The sequence below is a fragment of the Cuculus canorus genome, chromosome 16 (assembly GCF_017976375.1).
Source record: "Cuculus canorus isolate bCucCan1 chromosome 16, bCucCan1.pri, whole genome shotgun sequence".
Classification (NCBI taxonomy): Eukaryota; Metazoa; Chordata; class Aves; order Cuculiformes; family Cuculidae; genus Cuculus; species Cuculus canorus.
In genome coordinates this window covers 8,059,882-8,077,294 of record NC_071416.1, presented here as the reverse complement: position 1 = coordinate 8,077,294, position 17,413 = coordinate 8,059,882, and the positions used below count along the sequence as shown (strand labels likewise).

At 58.9% G+C, this 17,413-nt stretch overlaps 2 protein-coding genes and 1 long non-coding RNA gene across 8 annotated transcripts in view; 1 reads left to right on the top strand and 2 right to left on the bottom strand.

Moving 5' to 3' along the window:
- Nucleotides 1-264: 264 nt before the first annotated feature.
- LOC104060857 (bactericidal permeability increasing protein) lies at nucleotides 265-8,404 on the bottom strand. The gene is made up of 15 exons (XM_009562704.2): nucleotides 8,275-8,404; nucleotides 7,370-7,484; nucleotides 6,649-6,777; nucleotides 5,756-5,911; nucleotides 5,361-5,424; nucleotides 4,199-4,262; nucleotides 3,611-3,702; nucleotides 3,272-3,448; nucleotides 2,955-3,014; nucleotides 2,658-2,825; nucleotides 2,199-2,266; nucleotides 1,930-1,972; nucleotides 1,590-1,653; nucleotides 1,024-1,100; nucleotides 265-495 (listed from the first exon to the last, which is right to left on the bottom strand). The coding sequence occupies exons 1-15, from the start codon at nucleotides 8,387-8,389 to the stop codon at nucleotides 442-444; spliced, it is 1,446 nt and encodes a 481-aa protein (XP_009560999.2). The 5' UTR covers nucleotides 8,390-8,404; the 3' UTR covers nucleotides 265-441.
- Nucleotides 8,405-8,948: 544 nt separating this feature from the next.
- Nucleotides 8,949-17,413, top strand: part of KIAA1755 (KIAA1755 ortholog) — an 18,744-nt gene continuing 10,279 nt past the window's right edge. For 2 of the 6 annotated variants that reach the window (XM_054081961.1, XM_054081959.1), the window contains exon 1: nucleotides 8,949-11,130. In XM_054081961.1, coding sequence (XP_053937936.1) covers nucleotides 10,939-11,130 — 192 coding nt within the window. In that variant the 5' untranslated portion in view covers nucleotides 8,949-10,938. Of the gene's footprint in view, nucleotides 11,131-13,711; nucleotides 13,903-17,413 lie in introns of those variants that run through there. The other 4 variants (XM_054081962.1, XM_054081957.1, XM_054081958.1 and 1 more) reach the window with 3 other exon arrangements.
- LOC128853867 (uncharacterized) overlaps nucleotides 13,936-17,413 on the bottom strand; it is a 24,757-nt gene continuing 21,279 nt past the window's right edge. Inside the window, exon 4 of the long non-coding RNA XR_008452681.1 lies at nucleotides 13,936-16,187. This is a non-coding gene — a long non-coding RNA (uncharacterized LOC128853867). The remainder of the gene's footprint in view (nucleotides 16,188-17,413) is intronic.

Below are 17,413 nucleotides of genomic sequence, written 5' to 3'. Positions count from 1 at the left end.
CACAAGAGTGGAACAGAGAGGCAGAATCCCCTCCCTCCCTGTGCTTTGGATGCAGCACAGGTGGCTTTTGGGGCTGCAAGAGCACATGACTGGCTCATGTTGATCTTCTCATCCACCAGCACCTCAGGTCCTTCTCTTCAGGGCTGCTCCCAATCCATCCATCTTCAGCCACCCCCGAGCAGACCCTGAGCTCGTGCAAAGGACCCGAGGAAAGCACTGAAGGTTCAGACAGCAAGAGCACCACAATGAACTCAACCCCAACACTGGACACCTTTATTACCAAGAACTGGGTCTGGCCCAGGGGAAGCAGGAGGACAGGGGAGGGAGCAAGGGTGGGCTGGGGGCCAGGGACCTCCAGCTGTTGGTAGTTCTGGGTAAGGACCCAGCTGGGGACATGGGGTGGTGGTGGCATTTTCTGTCCTTAAGGTCCCTCTTGTCACCTCATGTCCTCTCCTTGGGCTGATAGTGAACGTCTGCTCCAAGCAGCAGGAAATTCTGGGAGAAAGAGAGAATGTGGGGCTGTGAGGGCCCTGGCAGCCGCTTCCCGCTGTGGGCTGTGCTCCTCAGCTCCCACCCCATCTTGGGGAGGGAGGATGGGGGTAGAACATACAGCTCTTCCAGCCTCTCTTCCTAATCTTAGCCTTGGGAGGGCTCTGAAGAAGACAACTCACAGCCACGCCTCACTATAAATATCCAGCACCCCTCTGGGGCTTCCCCCACCGCAGGGGTGAGCTTGGGCCAACACTCCCACTGAGCTCTGCCTGCTATAAAAAGCATCATGGGAAATTCAGGCTCTGGGTTTAAGAACTGGAGAATGATGGGGTGCTGCCCTAGGGGTGCAGAGCCCAGACCCACACTGTGTGGATGGAAAAAGTCAGGTTCTGGGATGCAGCCATCACTGGGATCCTCACCATGCATGCCCTCCTGCCCGCTACCGTGCAGCACAGGCTGTGGAAGTGGCTTTTGCACACCACACCGGCAGCGGCTTGGCTTTGTCTGGGGCTGCGTCCTCCCCTCACTCACCTGGTGAAACCGCACAAGGATATTGGAGAGCTGTATTCTGTCCGGCAGCGGCAGAGGGAAACCCTGCTCTAACCTGCCTGGAAGAAAAAACACACATGGCCACATTGGGATAGAAATGGGAGCAAGAGGGAGAACGGCCGTGCAAAGCAGGCAGCTACCTCCTCCTCCCCAGCCCTTTCTTCGCCCCTGCTGCTGCTGGGTAGGCAGAGGAAATTCCTCCCAGGCTCTGCGGAAAGGCTGGGGGCCGCAGTCCCCTGCCAGCCCCACTCTGGCCCCAGCTGCTGGGGCGTCATGAGAAGCAGCAAGCGGGGGAGAGGGTCTGGAAAGCATTAGGATGTGCAGCATGCTCATTTTTTCCACTGTGTTCGCTGCTGGATGCATGTTGCAGCTATGAGGGGCTCCCGCATGCCGGGTGCTTTTACTACGGTCTCCTGCACTCGCTGCAGGCTTTACCCAGCCATCAGGCTTGGCAGCAGGGATTTAATTAACGAGCTGGGCCTGCTCGGACAGAATGACCTCGCCAGTACCTATTCCAGCACCTCCCACTCCCTCTAGCAGGTTCTCACCATTAAGATGCGGGAGAAGGATAGTGGAAGCAAAGATGTTCATGATGGACTGCAGTTGTCGCACCTGGGGAACGGAGAGAAGGGGAGGGAAAGCTTTAGCTTGCAGGTGAACAGGTGACCGGGCACCAGAGGAAAATTAGGAAAAGAAAGAGATGGAAAGCTGGGGTGGGCACACGCTTCACCAGAGACCAGCAGCTTTGTCTGGCCACACTGGAAGGGTAGGGGTCCTGGGTGCAGCCCCAGGTGTGTTGGGGCCTGGGGGGAAAGAGCCCTCTCCTTGGCTCCCAGCAGGCTCTCTCCTCCATGCTACGGGCTCTGGTCATGGCCAAGGACAGCTTACCTGGAATGTGCCAACATCTGAATGCTTCAGAAAGAGCCTCAACCTGCGCAGAGACAGAAGGGGTGCTGTGAAGGCTGTCCCAATGGAGGGAGCAGCTCCCACTGTGGTGCCACTTGTTGATGGCTGTGCAGTTCCTGCTCCCCCAGGCCCATCTCCTCCCCGCCACACCAGGTCCCCTTCCCCAGGACCTCCCCACTGCACCGCTGTCCTGGGAGCCCAGAACGGGAGCACTCCTCCATCCACCCTCCTGCGCTGTTCCCTCTCCGTACCTGCCCACACTCAGGTTCCCAACTATGTGGCCGGATCTCACATCGATGAAAGCTGACACGTTGCCTGTCTGGGGAGAGAGCGCAGAGCTTTGGCAGTGCTCACCCCACCTCACCCCAAACCAGACACACAGCAAACGGCTCTGAGCAGCCAACATGCAGCAGGGCCGCTGCCTGTCCAGGGGCACGTTTGCACACAGCGTGTATTTCTGTAGGGGACAGCCCCTCTGCACCAGGGCTGGGCTGGTTTTGGACAGCATGCAGCCCCTCTCCTGGCGGGAGCTCAGCAGCAAAGGTTCAGCATTGCTGGATGCAGCAGGAGGATGGTGCACAGCTCAGATTCTCATCTTTGCCCAACGGAGACACAGGGGAGATCCCACCGACGCACTGTGTCAGCCATAGCTGGGGCTGCACCAGGAGCTGCCTGGCAGGGACTGTGGTCACCACTGCACCCCAACTCACCAGGCTGAGGAGGAAGAGAGGAGCCAGGCTGGAGTTGGGAAGGATGGCGTAAGCCTGAACATCCACGACAGGTTGGAGTGAGAGCCCCCCGGGTCTGATGTTCAGGGATGGGGCAGAGGGGGTGGACAGCCTGATCTTCATCAGCATGTCTGGGTACATCTTCTCTAGCTGCAGAGGAGCAGGGAGAAGGTTGGGATAGCATCACAAACCTCCGTTCCTGGAGAAGACCACCTTGCACAGAGCACTCTCCCAGCTGTGTGTGCAGGAGCTCTGGGAAGGAAGGGCTGGACCACTCACCTGGGGAACAAAGGCTGAGAAGGTGGCGGTGTTCAAATGGAAGTCAACGGCCTCTGGGATCTGTGGAGGAGGACAGTCATACCAGGGTGATGCGGTGTGGCTGAGATTGCAGTGAGGTTGGCCCTTGCACCTCCACACGCTGCTGTGCTGGACAGGACGGCCCCATCCCACCGCTCCCAGCTCTCAGCCTCCAGGCAGCTCGCCAGGGAAGCTGGGGGAGCCCTCCAAGACCACAGGTACCCACCACAGCTTCTCTGCAAATCCAACCCACTGCCCAGAGACTTAGGAACAGCCCCCATCCTGCCTGTACTGCTCACCATGGAGTCTGTGATTTCGAAGACCAGAGCCCCGGCCGCGTGGTAGGCAAAGCTGGCTGTGTTAAAGAAGAAGCTGGAGGCCCCGAAGTAAACCATGTGGTCGTGATCTGATGGCAAGGCCAGCGGCAACGGAGTGAAGGGCACAGCAGAGCGGTGGACCATGGAGAAGAATTCACCCTGGGAGAAAAGAGAGAGGTGGAGTGGGAGACCAGAGGGTGGTGGGACTCACCTGTTGGCCTGGGCTGGGAAACAGCCTTTGCAGAAGGCACTAAACATAGTCCCCACCCACCTGTGGTGATGGCAATAGCCAAATCGAGCTTTCCCAGGGCAGCCTCTCACCTTCAGTTCCACGTCCAGGGACTGGGCAGTAGCAGTTGGGGGTGCCACCAAGGAGTAATCGATCCCAGCCATGGCATCTATCCTGGCTGTGACTGTAAAACATGGGACAGACAGATGAGTGAGAGGGAGATTGTGCAGGAAAGCTGGGAGCAGATCACCTCACTGACTCCAAGATTCCCAGTGCAGCAGCTCAGTGCCAGCTTCAGCTCACTCCTGTTTAGAAGCAAAACCCCATTTTCCTCCCGATTGCTTCTCAGCAGCGTTGTTTTGTGGAACCAAACCCTATAACCCAAAACTGCTTTCACTCATCAGCACAGGCTGACTCCCAGGCCTGAGCTATGGTCCGGGTGCCCCGGCTAAGGCAGCCCGGGCTTGTGAGGCGCTGGAAGATGGCTCTTTTGAGGCTGCGTGCAGGCAAGTGTCTGTGCTGCCTCTTCCCATGGGCAGGCAGGGTGCCAGGTCTGTGCTATGCAGGGTGCCCTGGCTCCCAGCTTGGGTACAGAAATACAAGGGAATGGGAGTGGGCACAAGGTAATGCACTGTCCTCACATCTGGGATGTGCCCGTCACATCCCATGCAGGCTGGTACCTGGCAGGCTCCTGAGGTAAGGCTGGAGGTCATTGTGCACAGAGCTGGCCACGGTCTCGCAGACCTGAGGGCAAGAAATGCGGTGAAGCTGAGCAAGAGCGGCTCTGCCGGGGACGGCTGGTTCATGTCCCTGGGTCCGAGCCTCAGCCGTGCTCTCTGTTTCGCTCTCCAGTGCTAGTTTTATTCCTCACAAAAGCACAGAGTAGCGTTTGTCTCTCCTCAGCTGGCACATTAAGAAAGTGTCTAAGATGCAAGCAAGGTACAGACCTGCAAATATCTGCTTGCAGCAGGCTCCCCACACACAAGTCAGCTGCCCTTGGAAGAAACCTCGTGTGCACCCTCAGACTATTCCTACAGCCCGTGCTGGGATGAATTGTGCTGAGCAGCTGAGTCCCAGCTGGAGCAGAGCACCTCAAAGAGCCAACACCCCCCGGCACAGACAGGAGCACGGAACATACTGACTGGAAAAACAGCAGAAAAGGCCGTTGAGCCCCAGCTTTGCTCCTGCTGCCATCCCATCTGCTGCCATGGCTCCTGGTGGCCTTGAGAATGCCACGATGCGGCATCGGGAATAGCGCAGGGTGGGATCTGCTGTGGGAGTGGGATTTGCCTGTTCTCCAACTGCCTCCTTCCCGAGCAAGGTTCACATCCAGGGAGGCTGTGACTCGTGCCAGTTAGCCTTGTAGTAATTATTGTTAACAGCTTGTTTCCATGTCTTGTTGCAGATCTCTGCACATGGGCTTTGCACTGGGCAGGAGGAACTGAGCCCCCGATGCACCCCGGTAAAACAAGAGGCAAGCGCCTGAAATCCAGGGGTGAGAATTTCTGCCCCATTGTCCCGGAAAGCAGACAGGAGCTCGGCTGTTCAAAGACAGCTCTGATCAGGGCTCCTCTGCTGCAGCGAGTTTGGCCAAAGTGTGAGAGCTAATTAACTGACCACATGGAAAGAAAAGTCTTTGTTAATTAGGAACCAATTACGCTGGGCTTTGGCAAAAGCTGCAGGTTTTGAATTCAGCCTGAGCCACACAATGCTGTGGCTGGCCATGCTCATTCCTCCAGTTTTCACCAAACTGGGAGTGCACCCGGGAGCTCTGGCTCTGCTAACCCCTGCAGGTGCTCCAACCTTCCAGTACATCGGCTCTGCCCTCCTTCACCCACATACCTTCCTCTCCAAGATATTCCGGAATCTGGACTCAACGGCGTTGTAGAAGAGGTTGTAAAGCCATCTGCGGAGAAAACCAGAAGGGAGGCCCCCCCCTTAGCGCAGAGGCTGCTGCAGAGGCATCTGCGCAGGAAAGGGAGACACTAGAAATGTGGGATACGGGAGAACATCATCCCCACACCATTTTGGCATCATTCCCACACCAATTTGGCTCCTTGCTTTGCCTCAGGGCTTACATTTGCAAACAGCTCTGTTTGTAAACCACCTGCACGCCAGCCTAGCGCCTGTCTTAAATCTCCCTAAGTGTGCAGCCACAGCACGACAGATTCAGATCAGATTCAAGTTCCTCCAGCCACACGTCTGCATTCCCTGGCCAGCACACTGCACTTACATACCCGAACTTGCCCAAAAAGTGGACCCGGACTTTGGAGATACGGGTGCTGCAGGAAGACGTGTCAACAGTGGGTTTCCCAGAGGTGTCGCTGCCCAACTTCAGGTCAATTTTGATATAGACGTTCTCCACGTTCAGGTTGAATGATCCATGGTCCCGGCTGCAGGGAGAGGAGGAGGGGAAAGGGACATTTCTCAATGCAGAGTCCTGGTGAAAGGACCTCAAATCAGCTTTTGGACAGATCTGTCTTGCTCAGGCTTTCCCTTGTATTGATCATCCAGAGGGGACCAGGAAATAGTTCAAACTCAGGGAAACCAGATTCCACTAGAACATAAACTAGGAGAGGTAACCTTTAGACAGAAAGGGCTGAGGGCAAGTGAGGGAGGTGGGAGAGAGATAGGAGAGTTGATGCACAGCTCCTCCACTGTCCGTCTTCCTGCCCCCACCCTGGTCTATCCATGTCTGTGGCTGTAATGAATGGCAGTGACCTCTGCCCACCTGGCTCAGGTCTGTCCCTGTGGGTGCCTGGGAAGGTGCTCCCCACTGCAAGCGAGCGGGAGGGACTGTCCTCACACCCCAAGTGCCACAAGAGGGGAAGTGGTTTGACATAGTCTCCCCAACTGTCTATCCCAGCAAGTGGGATAAACGCTGCCTGGCAATCTCCGAGGGCTCCTGGCAGGCAAGGAGACCTGGCAGGGCTCCTCTGGGTTGAGGGACTCCTGAACATGTGCTGGGAAGACAGGGGCTTCAGCCCAGCTGCAGGAAAGACAGGTGAGCATAGCTGGAGAGAGCAAAGCAGCTGCCCAGACACAAGGGAAAGGATAAAACTGTCCAGGCCCAGGGAGGGAGTCACAGAGTGAGATGTCCAAGCACAGAGAGGAGGAGCCGGGTACTCACATGAAGAGTAGCTTCACCCTCCAGTCCCCATCCACCTCGGCGAAGGCGTTGGAGATGGAGATATGCAGGCCTACATTGGGGGACAGGGAGATCCGCGAGTACGGCAAATTGAAACTCTGCAGTTCCAAGCTAAAAATAAACAAACAAAAACATAAGAGAAAGGGCACTTGAGAGGAATTGCCTTGGCCCAGATCACACATCTGGGAAGGGAGGGAGGGAGTGGGACCACTGCACCAGCAGCATCCCCAGCTCCCATCCTGCCGCTGCAAAGCGGGTCCAGGCAGGGACATGCAGAGCAAGGTGGTTCCTTTGGAAACGTGGTCCTTGCGGCCATCCGGACAGCAGCTGGAAACCCCACCTGGCAGGAGCAGATAGGGGCAGCGAGGCAGCAGGGAGCTGGGATCTCTGCAGGAGATCTGCTCCACAAGTGGGACAGGCACCCTGCTCCCGCGGGCACTGCCACCTCCACCGCCTGGGTTTTGATTGCACAAAATCCATGCACAAGCAGAGTGCCATCACCCCAGTTCCTTTCTACCCCTTGAACGGAGGGTGAAGCAGGAGTATCTCTGCCTGCACCGAGGATAGGGCCAACCTTTCTGGGAGCTGTGGAGGGGGCAGGACTGTCGTCACTGCTCCAGGACTCCCTGCTCTCCCTCACCCCTCCCACTCCTTGCCTGGGCTGGGGGACAGCGAGCCACTCCTCAGTGCCAGCAGGGCTCACCTGGAGATCTCATAGCGCACCTTCCCCACGTGCCGGAGGCGACTGTCACCTGAGATGTCCGGCAGCTTCAGCCGGGCCAGCTCCTTCTCCAGTATGGCAATCCCTTGCTGATGGGCTGCAGGGGCAGAGGAAGAGCGTCACAACCACACTGTTCCCATGGGAGTGGGAAGCGTGCACCAAGAACACAGCAAAAGGGTTAAAGGGAACATCCAGGCTGCGCCCTGGCTGCTTTCCAACTCCTAAAGCTAATCCCGATCCACAGAGTGAGCACACAGGCAAAGCTGCCTGACCTCTGCCCGATGGCCAGCATCAGGGGAAGGTGGTGGGCAAGCAGGACAGAGAGGAGGGAGAAATCCCAGTCCTCAGTCTCCAGGCTGGGTGCTGTGCAAGGTATGCAGGAGGTCCTGGGCACAGCACTGCTCCATGCTCAGCACCAGTGGTAAAGTTGTATGGAGCCCACATCCCGGGGAGCAGCACGGCAGGAGCGGGTACTGCATCTCTGCATCCGTCTGGGAAGGGGAGTCACGTCCTCCTCTCCTGCGCAGCTGGCAGAGCTGCGGGGTAAATGAGCTGTTTCTCTCACAGTGTATTTCAATCCATAACAGCGCTTCGCTGGAGCCAGGGCTCTGTCTGCCTCAACAAAATCAGCACGGGGCCCATCCATCTCCGTCAGTGCCCTCCATGCAGGTCCCCACCTCCTCTCCTCCGCAGCTCACTCCTGCGAGGCTCACAGTTTGGCTGCCCGGACACGTGCCATGGCAGTGAGAGCCTCTTGCCCTGCCAGCCCTGTGCCCAGGTGATGCTGCATGCGGCACCCGCAGCCTAGGATCCCCCCTCCTGCCCCAGGACCCCACGCTCTCCTCAGCCAGCAGTGCAAGAGGAGGGAAATTGGAAACCGAACCCACCGTAGTCCAGGCCAGCCTGGGTGATCCTGACCACGAAGCCAGGGTTGGCAGCCTTGGCAAGTGCCAGGCACAAAGCCAGTGCCCCATAAGCCACCGCCAGACTCTGTGCTCCCATCCTGACTTCTCACAGTGCCACGCTGCTGCCGGCCTCTCCCTGCCCACACTGCCTTTATATCCATGCCAAAACAGGAACTGCAGGCAAGGGAGGTGTGCAGAGCCACTGCCCACGCGGGGCGTCCCTGGAGCCCCAGGGCTTCCTGCTCAGCCACTACCCCACTGCTCTGCACTGGTGGCACTCATGCCTATGGCATGGCACATCTGCACCACGGCACACCCAGAACCTCTCCTCGCAGGCGAAGAAGGGATAGTGACAACTGGGATGCCTCAGGTCTGTTTCCAGATCTCCAGCAGGTGCAAACAGTCCCTGCCTGCAGCAGCAGGAGCTCGGTGAAGCAGACCTGCTGCGGGCACGGTGTTGGCTCCGCCAGCTGCATCTGAAGGGGTTACGTCCTCCCTGCCTGCTCTGCCTTCACTGAGCCACGGCTGGGAGCAGCCCTGCTGCCTAACCCTCTGCCACGGGGTCCCGCTCTGGTCCGTGGCCCTGGGATGGAGCAGAGGGAAGAAGTTATTCAGTTTACTTTCACTTCCCTTTCATTTAATTTCACTTTACTTTCATTGGGGAAGCGGCAGGACTGGGCACAGGAAACCCACAGCAGCAGATGCAGGCAGATCTCTTGCTGGATCCAGGGAAGCCCTGCCTGCCAGGTCTGACATCCTGGAACCAGGAGCTTGTGAAATTCAGCTATTGCTCAAGTGCAGCCTGCACCATGCAGACTCAGGAGGTTCTGAGGGATGGGGAGTACGGAGCCTGGGCTGTCTGTGCTGGAGGAACCTGGTACAAGGAGCACCCAGGGTTGGGGAGATCGAGGCTCTCGGACCAACTCTGCCTTTCTTCCTTCAAGTTTCAGACAGGGGCATGTGCAGGCTGCTGGGAAGAAGCAAAAGCCCACCAGAGCTGCACGTGTGGCCACAGCTTTGGAAAGTTGCACCACAGTCGTGGTTAGCTCTGGGATCCAGGGCAGGAAAACAAGGACACGACAATCCTGCAGGTCTGGTGCTGGCGGCGCCTGCTGGAGCAGGACAAACAGCCTAGGAAAGACCCATATCCCATGGGCACCCAAGCATCCATGGGCTGTGATGCTCCTGTCAGTGCCAGCCCAAATCCATCCCTGGGGGCAGGGCCCGTGGGGAGAACTTTGTTTGCAGAGAGAGAAAGTGGCAAGAGCAAAGGAGAAAGTTAAAAGGTCAATGCCTGCTGGCAGCCCCCATGGTGCCGTGATGCTGCCTGTCACCAGTGCTTTGCTCCCCAAACCCTCCTATCTGTGACACCACATCACAGCAGGGCTGTTTCGAAATAGTATTTAAGAAATTCAGAAGCACTGAGGAAACAGCACTTCTTCCATGAGGAGAAATGAAATGTTATGGGGAGCAGCCCAGAGAGGAAGCAAAACCAGAACATCTTCCTTCTGGTTTGAGTGAAATTGAACTCAAAACACCCTTCAAACAGCATGAGCCCTGACCAAACATTCTCGTGTTCAGCAAGGAACAGCTGAAACCACATCTAATAACCAACATTGCAGGCACATCGTGGTAGCACTTTGTGCAAGGGATGACAGCAGGGAACCGAGCGTGAAATCCTGCTCTCTCAGAGCTGACCCTCTGGAGGGGAAAAGGCTTTGCCTGGCAGGTGGCTCTGCTGGGGAAGGACTGGTCCCCCCAGGCCACTGGGGCTGGGCTGGTGTTTGCAGGAAAGGGCCATCATCAGACAGGAGCCAAGAGGCCAGAAGGGTGGGGAGTTGTGGGACATCCATCTCCTGTGCTGTCTGTTCCCCACTCAGTGTCATGACCTGGTGTCCCCAGGCCACCCCTGGCTCCCCACGCCAAGGCTTCCTCTGGCCACGCACACTCCTTGCACATGTGCCAGCAGTTCCTGCCCACAGCTCTTCCTGTGTCTCTTTGGATGATGCAATGATCCAAACATCCCTGGAATCACCTGCTGCGGCTCCTGAGGGGACCTGGGGCTGGGCTTTGGTCCTGCTCCATCCCAGCAGCCGCCAGCTTGGGTCTGCTGCTGCATCGAGCCCCTTCCCGGCTGAACCCCTGGCAAGGGCTGGTGTGCCACGCTGGCATCCCAGGCACCTTTGCCTTCTGCAAGGAAATCCAGCCACAGCGGTTTCCCACGGTGCCACAACCGCATGGGAATTCCCCGGGGCAGCAGCATCGCTGCAGCCGCTCCAGCCTTTCACCCACAGCTGTGGGCAGAGCCGGGACCACAAACCCTGCCAGGGAGGGACGGGGGAAATCCCAGGGACTCAGCGAGAAGCTAGGGAGCGACCCAGCTGGTTTGTGGGGGAAACTAGGAAAGGGAATTCCTCAGCCAGAAATAAAACCTCCCTCTCTCCATTTCCAGGCCACCAACAGGACAGGGCTCTGGCCAGGACTGATGGCCACCAGGGCTGTCCTCAGAGCCACAGGGACTTTGCAAAATGCTGGCAGCGTCGAGATGAGAGGGACCTGCAGCTCCTGTGTGTGGATCGCTGCCCACCATCACCTGCAAGTCCCTGACAGCCTTTGATCCAACAGCATCTGAAAACACAGCCTGGGATGCACGGGGCTCCTCTGCTGTTGTTTTCCCAGCTGCAGGATCGGCTGTCCCAGCTCTGGCTGTTCCTGCAGCCAGGAGGGCTCTCTGCCAGCACGGGGTCACTGCTGACGCCAGCCCCGACTGCTGCATCAAAACCAGGCGAACGGAAACTCTCGGGGACCCGTGAGCTGAGACAGCAGGAGCGGGTGACGGTGAGTGCAGGGACATGGCTACAAGCAAAGAGGGTCCTGGATGCTGGGCACACCACCCTGGCCCTCCCTCCACCCCAGCATCTCCGTGACATCCCGAGGTCCCCCAGGGACCAGCGTGGCAGCCAGCGCGTCTTCTCCACCCACCGAGGGCTGCCATCGCCCCCAGACATGAGCAGCTCATGACGCGAGGTCTGGAGGCCTCGGGTGAGACAAAAGGGGACTCAAAGAGGGGCCGATTTTGCAGGAAAGTAAAAATAAAAATGCAGGAATGGTGACCTCCGGCAGAGCCTGGGGGAGCTGAATGGTGGCTCTGTGCCTCCGAGGGGCAGGGCAGGAGGCCACAGGCAGTCTGTCCCAGCAGCTGCTCGGGACAAACAGCACATGGAGAGAGGGAGCAGAAGAGGAGGGTGAGCTCATGGGGTCAGGGGCCCCGGGACAGCAGGGGCACCCGGGAGGCCCCCAGGAGCTCTGCCTTCTGCTGGGCAGGCTCGGTCCCCAGCACCCCAACTCTTCCCTCCCAGCCTGGCTTTCTCAGGGTGGCAGGAGGGCACGGGGAGCTGCTTTGGGGCGCTGCAGGGATGTGGGGCTGGATCCAGGATGCTGCAGGGTGGGCTAGTTCAGCACCCCGGAACCCTGGCGAGGAGCTGTTGCCCTTGGTGGGGTCCCACCGAGCTCAGCTTCACATCCTTCCCCTCCTGCTCACCAGTCCCAGGGCCACAGGGGGGATTCTGCCCGCTGCCTCCCTGCCTGCCCGCAGCCCTTCGCCCAGCCCCGCTGCCTGCCAGAAGGTGCAGGAGCCAGAGCAAGACCTTGGGCACGCTTCAGAGGTAACCAGGCAATTAGAATCATAGAATAGTCAGGGTTGGAAGGGACCTTGAAGAACAGCTAGTTCCACCTCCCCCTGCCATGGGTTCCACCTCCCCCTGCCATGGGCAGGGACATCCCACTGGCTCAGGATGCCCAAAGCCCATCCAACCTGGCCTTGAACACCTCCAGGGATGGGGCAGCCACAGCTTCCCTGGGCAACCTGGGCCAGTGTCTCACCACTCTCGCCGGAACAGGTTACCAAGGGAAGTTGTGGCTGCCCCATCCCTGGAGGTGTTAAGTTAAAGAAGGTCAGAGCATGAGCTCACACTCCCCTCATCCTCAGTGAAACTATAAAAAGGCTGGAGCCGAGTATGTGAACTAAAGCAATTAAAGGAGTAATTGGCCGCTGCCGGGGCAGGGAGGGGCCGGCCCAGCGGCTCCCGGGCAGGCGGCTCGGCCTGGGATGAAGTGCTTAGGGACATGGTTTAGGGAGTGTTAGGAATGGTTGGGCTCGATGATCCAGTGGGTCCTTTCCAACCTGGTGATTCTGTGTGACTCTGTGAGGGCGATGCGCTGCCGCGGGCGCTCCAGCCCCGCTCCCCGCGCAGCCCCTGCCCGAGCCCTGGCGGCATTCGCGCTCTGCGCTGGCGGCCGAAGGGCTCTCGCAGCTCCCAGGGAAATGGGAAACGAACGCCAAGCCCTCCCTGGCGCCGCGCTCCCTCCGAGCGAGCCAGCAGCCCAGCTGCACCTCCTCCCGTCTCGCCTCATTTGCACAGCGTGTCCTTTGGCTGCTCGCGAACCCCGGACGAATGTTCCTCATCCGCACGGCCCCCGCTGCGGCCACCCTGCCCGTCCCTGTCCTGTCCCGGGTCTTGTCCTTGAGCGCATGACCGGGAGAACGGCGGTGACCTCGGCTCCAGGGCAAACCGGGAGCGCTGGACGCCGACACCGGGGATGGGTTTGCTGTGCCGACCAGCAGAGGGTTGCGATGGCATAAACCAAACTGTGGTTTTGGCTCTTACGCTGGTTGTTTTTGTACGACTTCTGGTTGCTAAATCACACGATTCTGCCTTCAGCTAGACACTTTCCATTGCCAAAACATCCAAAGAGCCACGAGATGCTTTTCTTCTGCTGCACGTTCAGGCCAGCTCAGAAATGAGAGCTCAAGAGCTGCGCTAAGCACAGCTGAGCACAAACCAGTCCTGATGGTGCCCAACAACGCCGGCCTGGGGCTGCTTAAAGGAGGGAACCCACGACAAACGGTGCCCGCCTGCGTGTGCACACTCAGACACACTCAGGCGGGATGCCTGCACACACAGAGATGCACAAGCAGGCGGGATGCCTGCACAGGCACACAGACACAGATGCGTGCACACACACAGAGGCAGGATGCCAGTGCGCGCGCGCACACACACAAACACACGCAGGCAGGATGCTCCCCCTCTTCTTCCCCCCCCCCGAGATGCTCATACAGGCAGGATGCCCGTGCCCACAGACCTGCTCTCAGCCCCAGCCCGGTCCCGCTCCCAGTTCCTGTCCCATTACCAGTCCCAAAAACGTTCCCCGTCCTGTCCCCAATCCCGTTCCTAGTCCTGTTCCCAGTCCCGTTCCCGTTCCCGGTCCCAGTGCTGCCGCCAGTCCCAGTCCCGTTCCCGTTCCCGTTCCCAGCCCCCGTCCCGGCAGCCTTGGAGCCGACGCTGCCCGAGCCGCCCCCTCCGCCCCCTCCCCTGGCCCGCCCCGCCGCGCTCGCTCTTTCTTCGCCTTTTCTTTCCTTTTCCCTCTTTCTCCCCTTTCCCAGCAGAGGCGGCGGGCGGAGGGGCCGGAGCCGGGCCGGGGCTGCCCCCCCCCCCGCAGCTCGGGAGCCACCGGGGCTGAGCCCCCGGGACAGGGGACCCGCGGCAAGGACGAGGGACGGGACGGGCGGTGCCGCGGCCCCCAACCCCTCTGCCGCGACCCGCGAACATGGTAATAACTCCTACTCTCCCGTTCTCTCTGCTCAGCTTCCCCGCTCGCTGCCATCTGCGGCACCCCCAGAGAATGGGGTGCGCGTCTGAGCGATGGCACGGGTGGGGGCGAAGGCGGAGAGTTGGGTGCAACGGCAGAGGGTGCGGGCAAAGGGTGGGTGTGAATGTGGGAGTCGGGTGTGAAGACGCAGGTCGGATGCAACGGTGCAGGTCAGGAGCGATGGCGCAGGCTGGGTGTGAAAGCAAAGGTCAGGTGCGAAGGTGCAGGTCAGGTGCGAAGGCAGAGGGTTGGGTGTGAAGGTGGAGGGTGGGTGGGAAGGCAAAGATGAGGAGTGATGGCAGAGGATGGGTGTGGAGGTGCAGGTTGGATGCAAAGGTGCAGGTTGGGAGCGATGGAGCAGATCGGGTGCAAAAGCACAGGTCGGGTGTGAAGGCAGCGGTGGCTGCTGGCTGACTGGGCAGGTGCCTGCAGGGCTGCAGCCTGCGATGCTCAAACTTCCCCACCAAGTTTGGCAGCGGGATGGGGTGCAGCAGTGGGAGCTACTGCAGGAACCAAACCTGGTGTGCAGGTGTGGGATGCTCGGTGAATCCGTCCCCAGGCTGGCCATCTTTTTTGTCACCACAGCCGGCACACGCCGTTGCCCAGGTTTGCTGGGCAATGCTGTGTGGAACACTGGCCTCCCACCCTGCTGGGCTGGGGCTCTTCGTTAGCGTTTGCGTCGTGCCCTGCCAAAGCTGTTGACAGTGGAGGCTGCAGGAGAGGGAGAGGAATTGATATTCAGGGCTGGTCCCAGCACTCCAACCTCAATCTTCCCTGAGAAAGAGGGAGAAAGGAGCCGGAGCTGAGTCATCCTGTGGCTTTGGGTTTGAGTTAAGCAACTTTCCAGCACCAAAACACCAACGCCTGGCTCGTCTTGTTGGTGTAAACCACTTTAAAAGATATGGGTATTTGGGGAGAAATATCAATCTCTATTTAACAGTACTTTGGCTTATTGAAATGGAAATAGCTTTGCAAATGTAAATCTCCTTATGCTCCCTAATGCCTTTTGTTTTGGTTCTGCGCTCTCTCGCAGCTGGCGAAGGGACAGGGGCTAATTGCTTGCTTTTGGATTCCTATCGGCTCCCCGGCTGGCCTGGCCTCCGCTTCTCCCACTAATGCAGCGCCGTGGTAACCCCAACACCTTTCCCAGCGACAAAGCGTTTTGTGGCACTCAATGAAAATGGCTTTAGTCTTTCCAGGACAAAATATCCCCTGGCACAGGGGGATGAGGCTGCCAGGGGTCAGTGGTTCTGTCCCGACACTGGTTCGCACGGTCCTGCTGGACAGATTCCTGGGCGGTTTTATTCCATTGACTGGGGAGCAGCTTTCTTTATTCAGTTGATCCATCCCCTGGCACGTCCCTGGGCTGTGGAGTTTTGGTGGTGGCTTGGAAGATTTTCCTTTTCCCTCCTTCAGCAGGGCTATCCCCTCCCCCAGACACCCTCAGTTTATCCCAGTTGGTTTACCCAAACTCTGTGTGTTTCTCCCCTGCCACCAAGGTGCGGGACTGGGCTGCACGTGCTGTGTGTGCCACGGCCGGAGGAGGCTGCAGGGGACTGGGGGGACGGTGTCACAAGAGACAATGGGTGCGGGATGGGGCTGCGAGAAGAGTGCACCATGGCCCTGTTGGGTGGCAGTCTGCGCCCTCCACCCTGCTGAGCCCTCCTCAGCAGCACGGTTGGATCTGGGGCTGATCGTTGCCCTGTGGCCACAGCCATGGCAGCCTCATCTCAGGGGACCTGGCTCCTTTTTCTGGTTCCTTTTGCTTTTTTATCAGCGCTACATGACTTAAAGAGTTTAGCTGGTTTTCCAAAGAGCTGCCGTTGGGATGTGCCAGGGCTGTGCGAGGGTGACTCGGGGCAGGGGCTCTGGCAGAGGCAGGGCAGGCAGCCCTGGCCCATCTCTCATGGCAGCACCAGCAGCCGGACGGATCCCCCTTTGCTCCTCTTCCTGCACGGGGAAGAGCTGAGCTCCGTGGTGCCAAGAGAGGGATGTGGTGAGCACCTGGCTGGACTCAGTGCGTGGGAGTGGGCGGCTGCTCTGGGGCCCTGCAGGAGCTGAGCTTCACCCTGCACGAGACTTTTCCACAGCAAGGTCTCCTGTCACTCCGAGGAATTGTGCAAAGACCGAGTGTTAGGAGAACAGCGGTCCGACGGCCGGAGTGCAGGAAGCTTGGCAGGATGCTTGCAGATCAGGGCACCAAGAAGGGACTTGCTCTCCTCCTGCCAAGCCCAGGGGCAGGAGATCTGTGGGTTCAGACAGAGAGAAAGAGTGAAGAATTAACTAAAGCACTTTAGAGCTAATTAAGCTGAATTAACTCTGTATGGGCTCCCAGGCCAGGGATTAGCTGGCCAGAACTAATGCTCACCTTCAGCGAATCCCACCCGTCTTCCCAGGTGCCCGTGCAGGAGCACAGGGACAACAGTGAGCTGCGGCTGCCCAAGGCACAGGGGCTGTCTGCTGCCCTGGCTGCCGGGAGGATGCGATGCTCACTCCTGGGGTGGCCCTAGGGTCCCTTTGCCATTCAATCTGCAGCCCAGCCCCAGGTGATGGGCTCGGTTTTGCCGTGGGCTGCAGCCCGTGGCGGAGCCAGGGTCTCCCCGGTGCCTGCAAGCTGGCAGAGGCAGCACGCGCCAAACTTTCCAGGATGAGGAGGAAGAAGAGGGAGACGTCCTGCTCTGGAGCGGCCAATCCCCAGCCAGCCAGGCTGGGCCTGACCCTGCACTTCTCCAACAGCAGCACAGTTTCCAGCAGAAAAGGGGCCGATGGCCCACCCTGACTTGTTTATCTGAGCCTCTCCTGCAGGAACACCCTAAAGAGTTAGGAAGTCTCCATCTTCCCATTCACCCCTGAGTTCTTTTTGGCAGCTGTGTCTCTACCATCCCTGCACTGTCTGTGATGCAGCTGGGGCTTGACGGGAGCCATCCGATGGCTTCCCTCCCAGCCACGCAGCCGGTGTCTCCTGCAAAGCCACAGAGCAAACCCAGGATTGCAGTGTACATGTACACGAAACCGGCGTCCTTGTCCCGGTCTGGCAGCGGCACTGGGAGAGGGCTGTAACTCGGCAGAGCGCTCCCAGAAACCGCTCAGAGGACTAATATCGAATCAGCAATGACTCTGACCCAAAACACTCTATCCATCCTCCAATGTTTGTCCTTCCTCCCATCCGGTGCATTCCTACAGTGAGCTGCTGAGCCTCGCGCATCCCCACGCTCTGTCTGGCTCGGTTTAACCCCTTGGCTTCTGCAGATCCTCCACCTCCGCACAGCCAGCGTTCCCAAACGGGGCAGCAGGATGTACTCGAGGCTAATTCCGGGCTCCTTAAACCACAGCCCAACACTGGGAACCAGATTGAGCTGTGCGCGTTCACCCCAGCCATGCAGTGCTTGGTGTACACTATGTTTCTCTGCAGCTTCCAGCCGAGGAAGCTCTGGAGACCTCGAGCTCAGTTAGCGTTGCCAGTGCGGGGGTC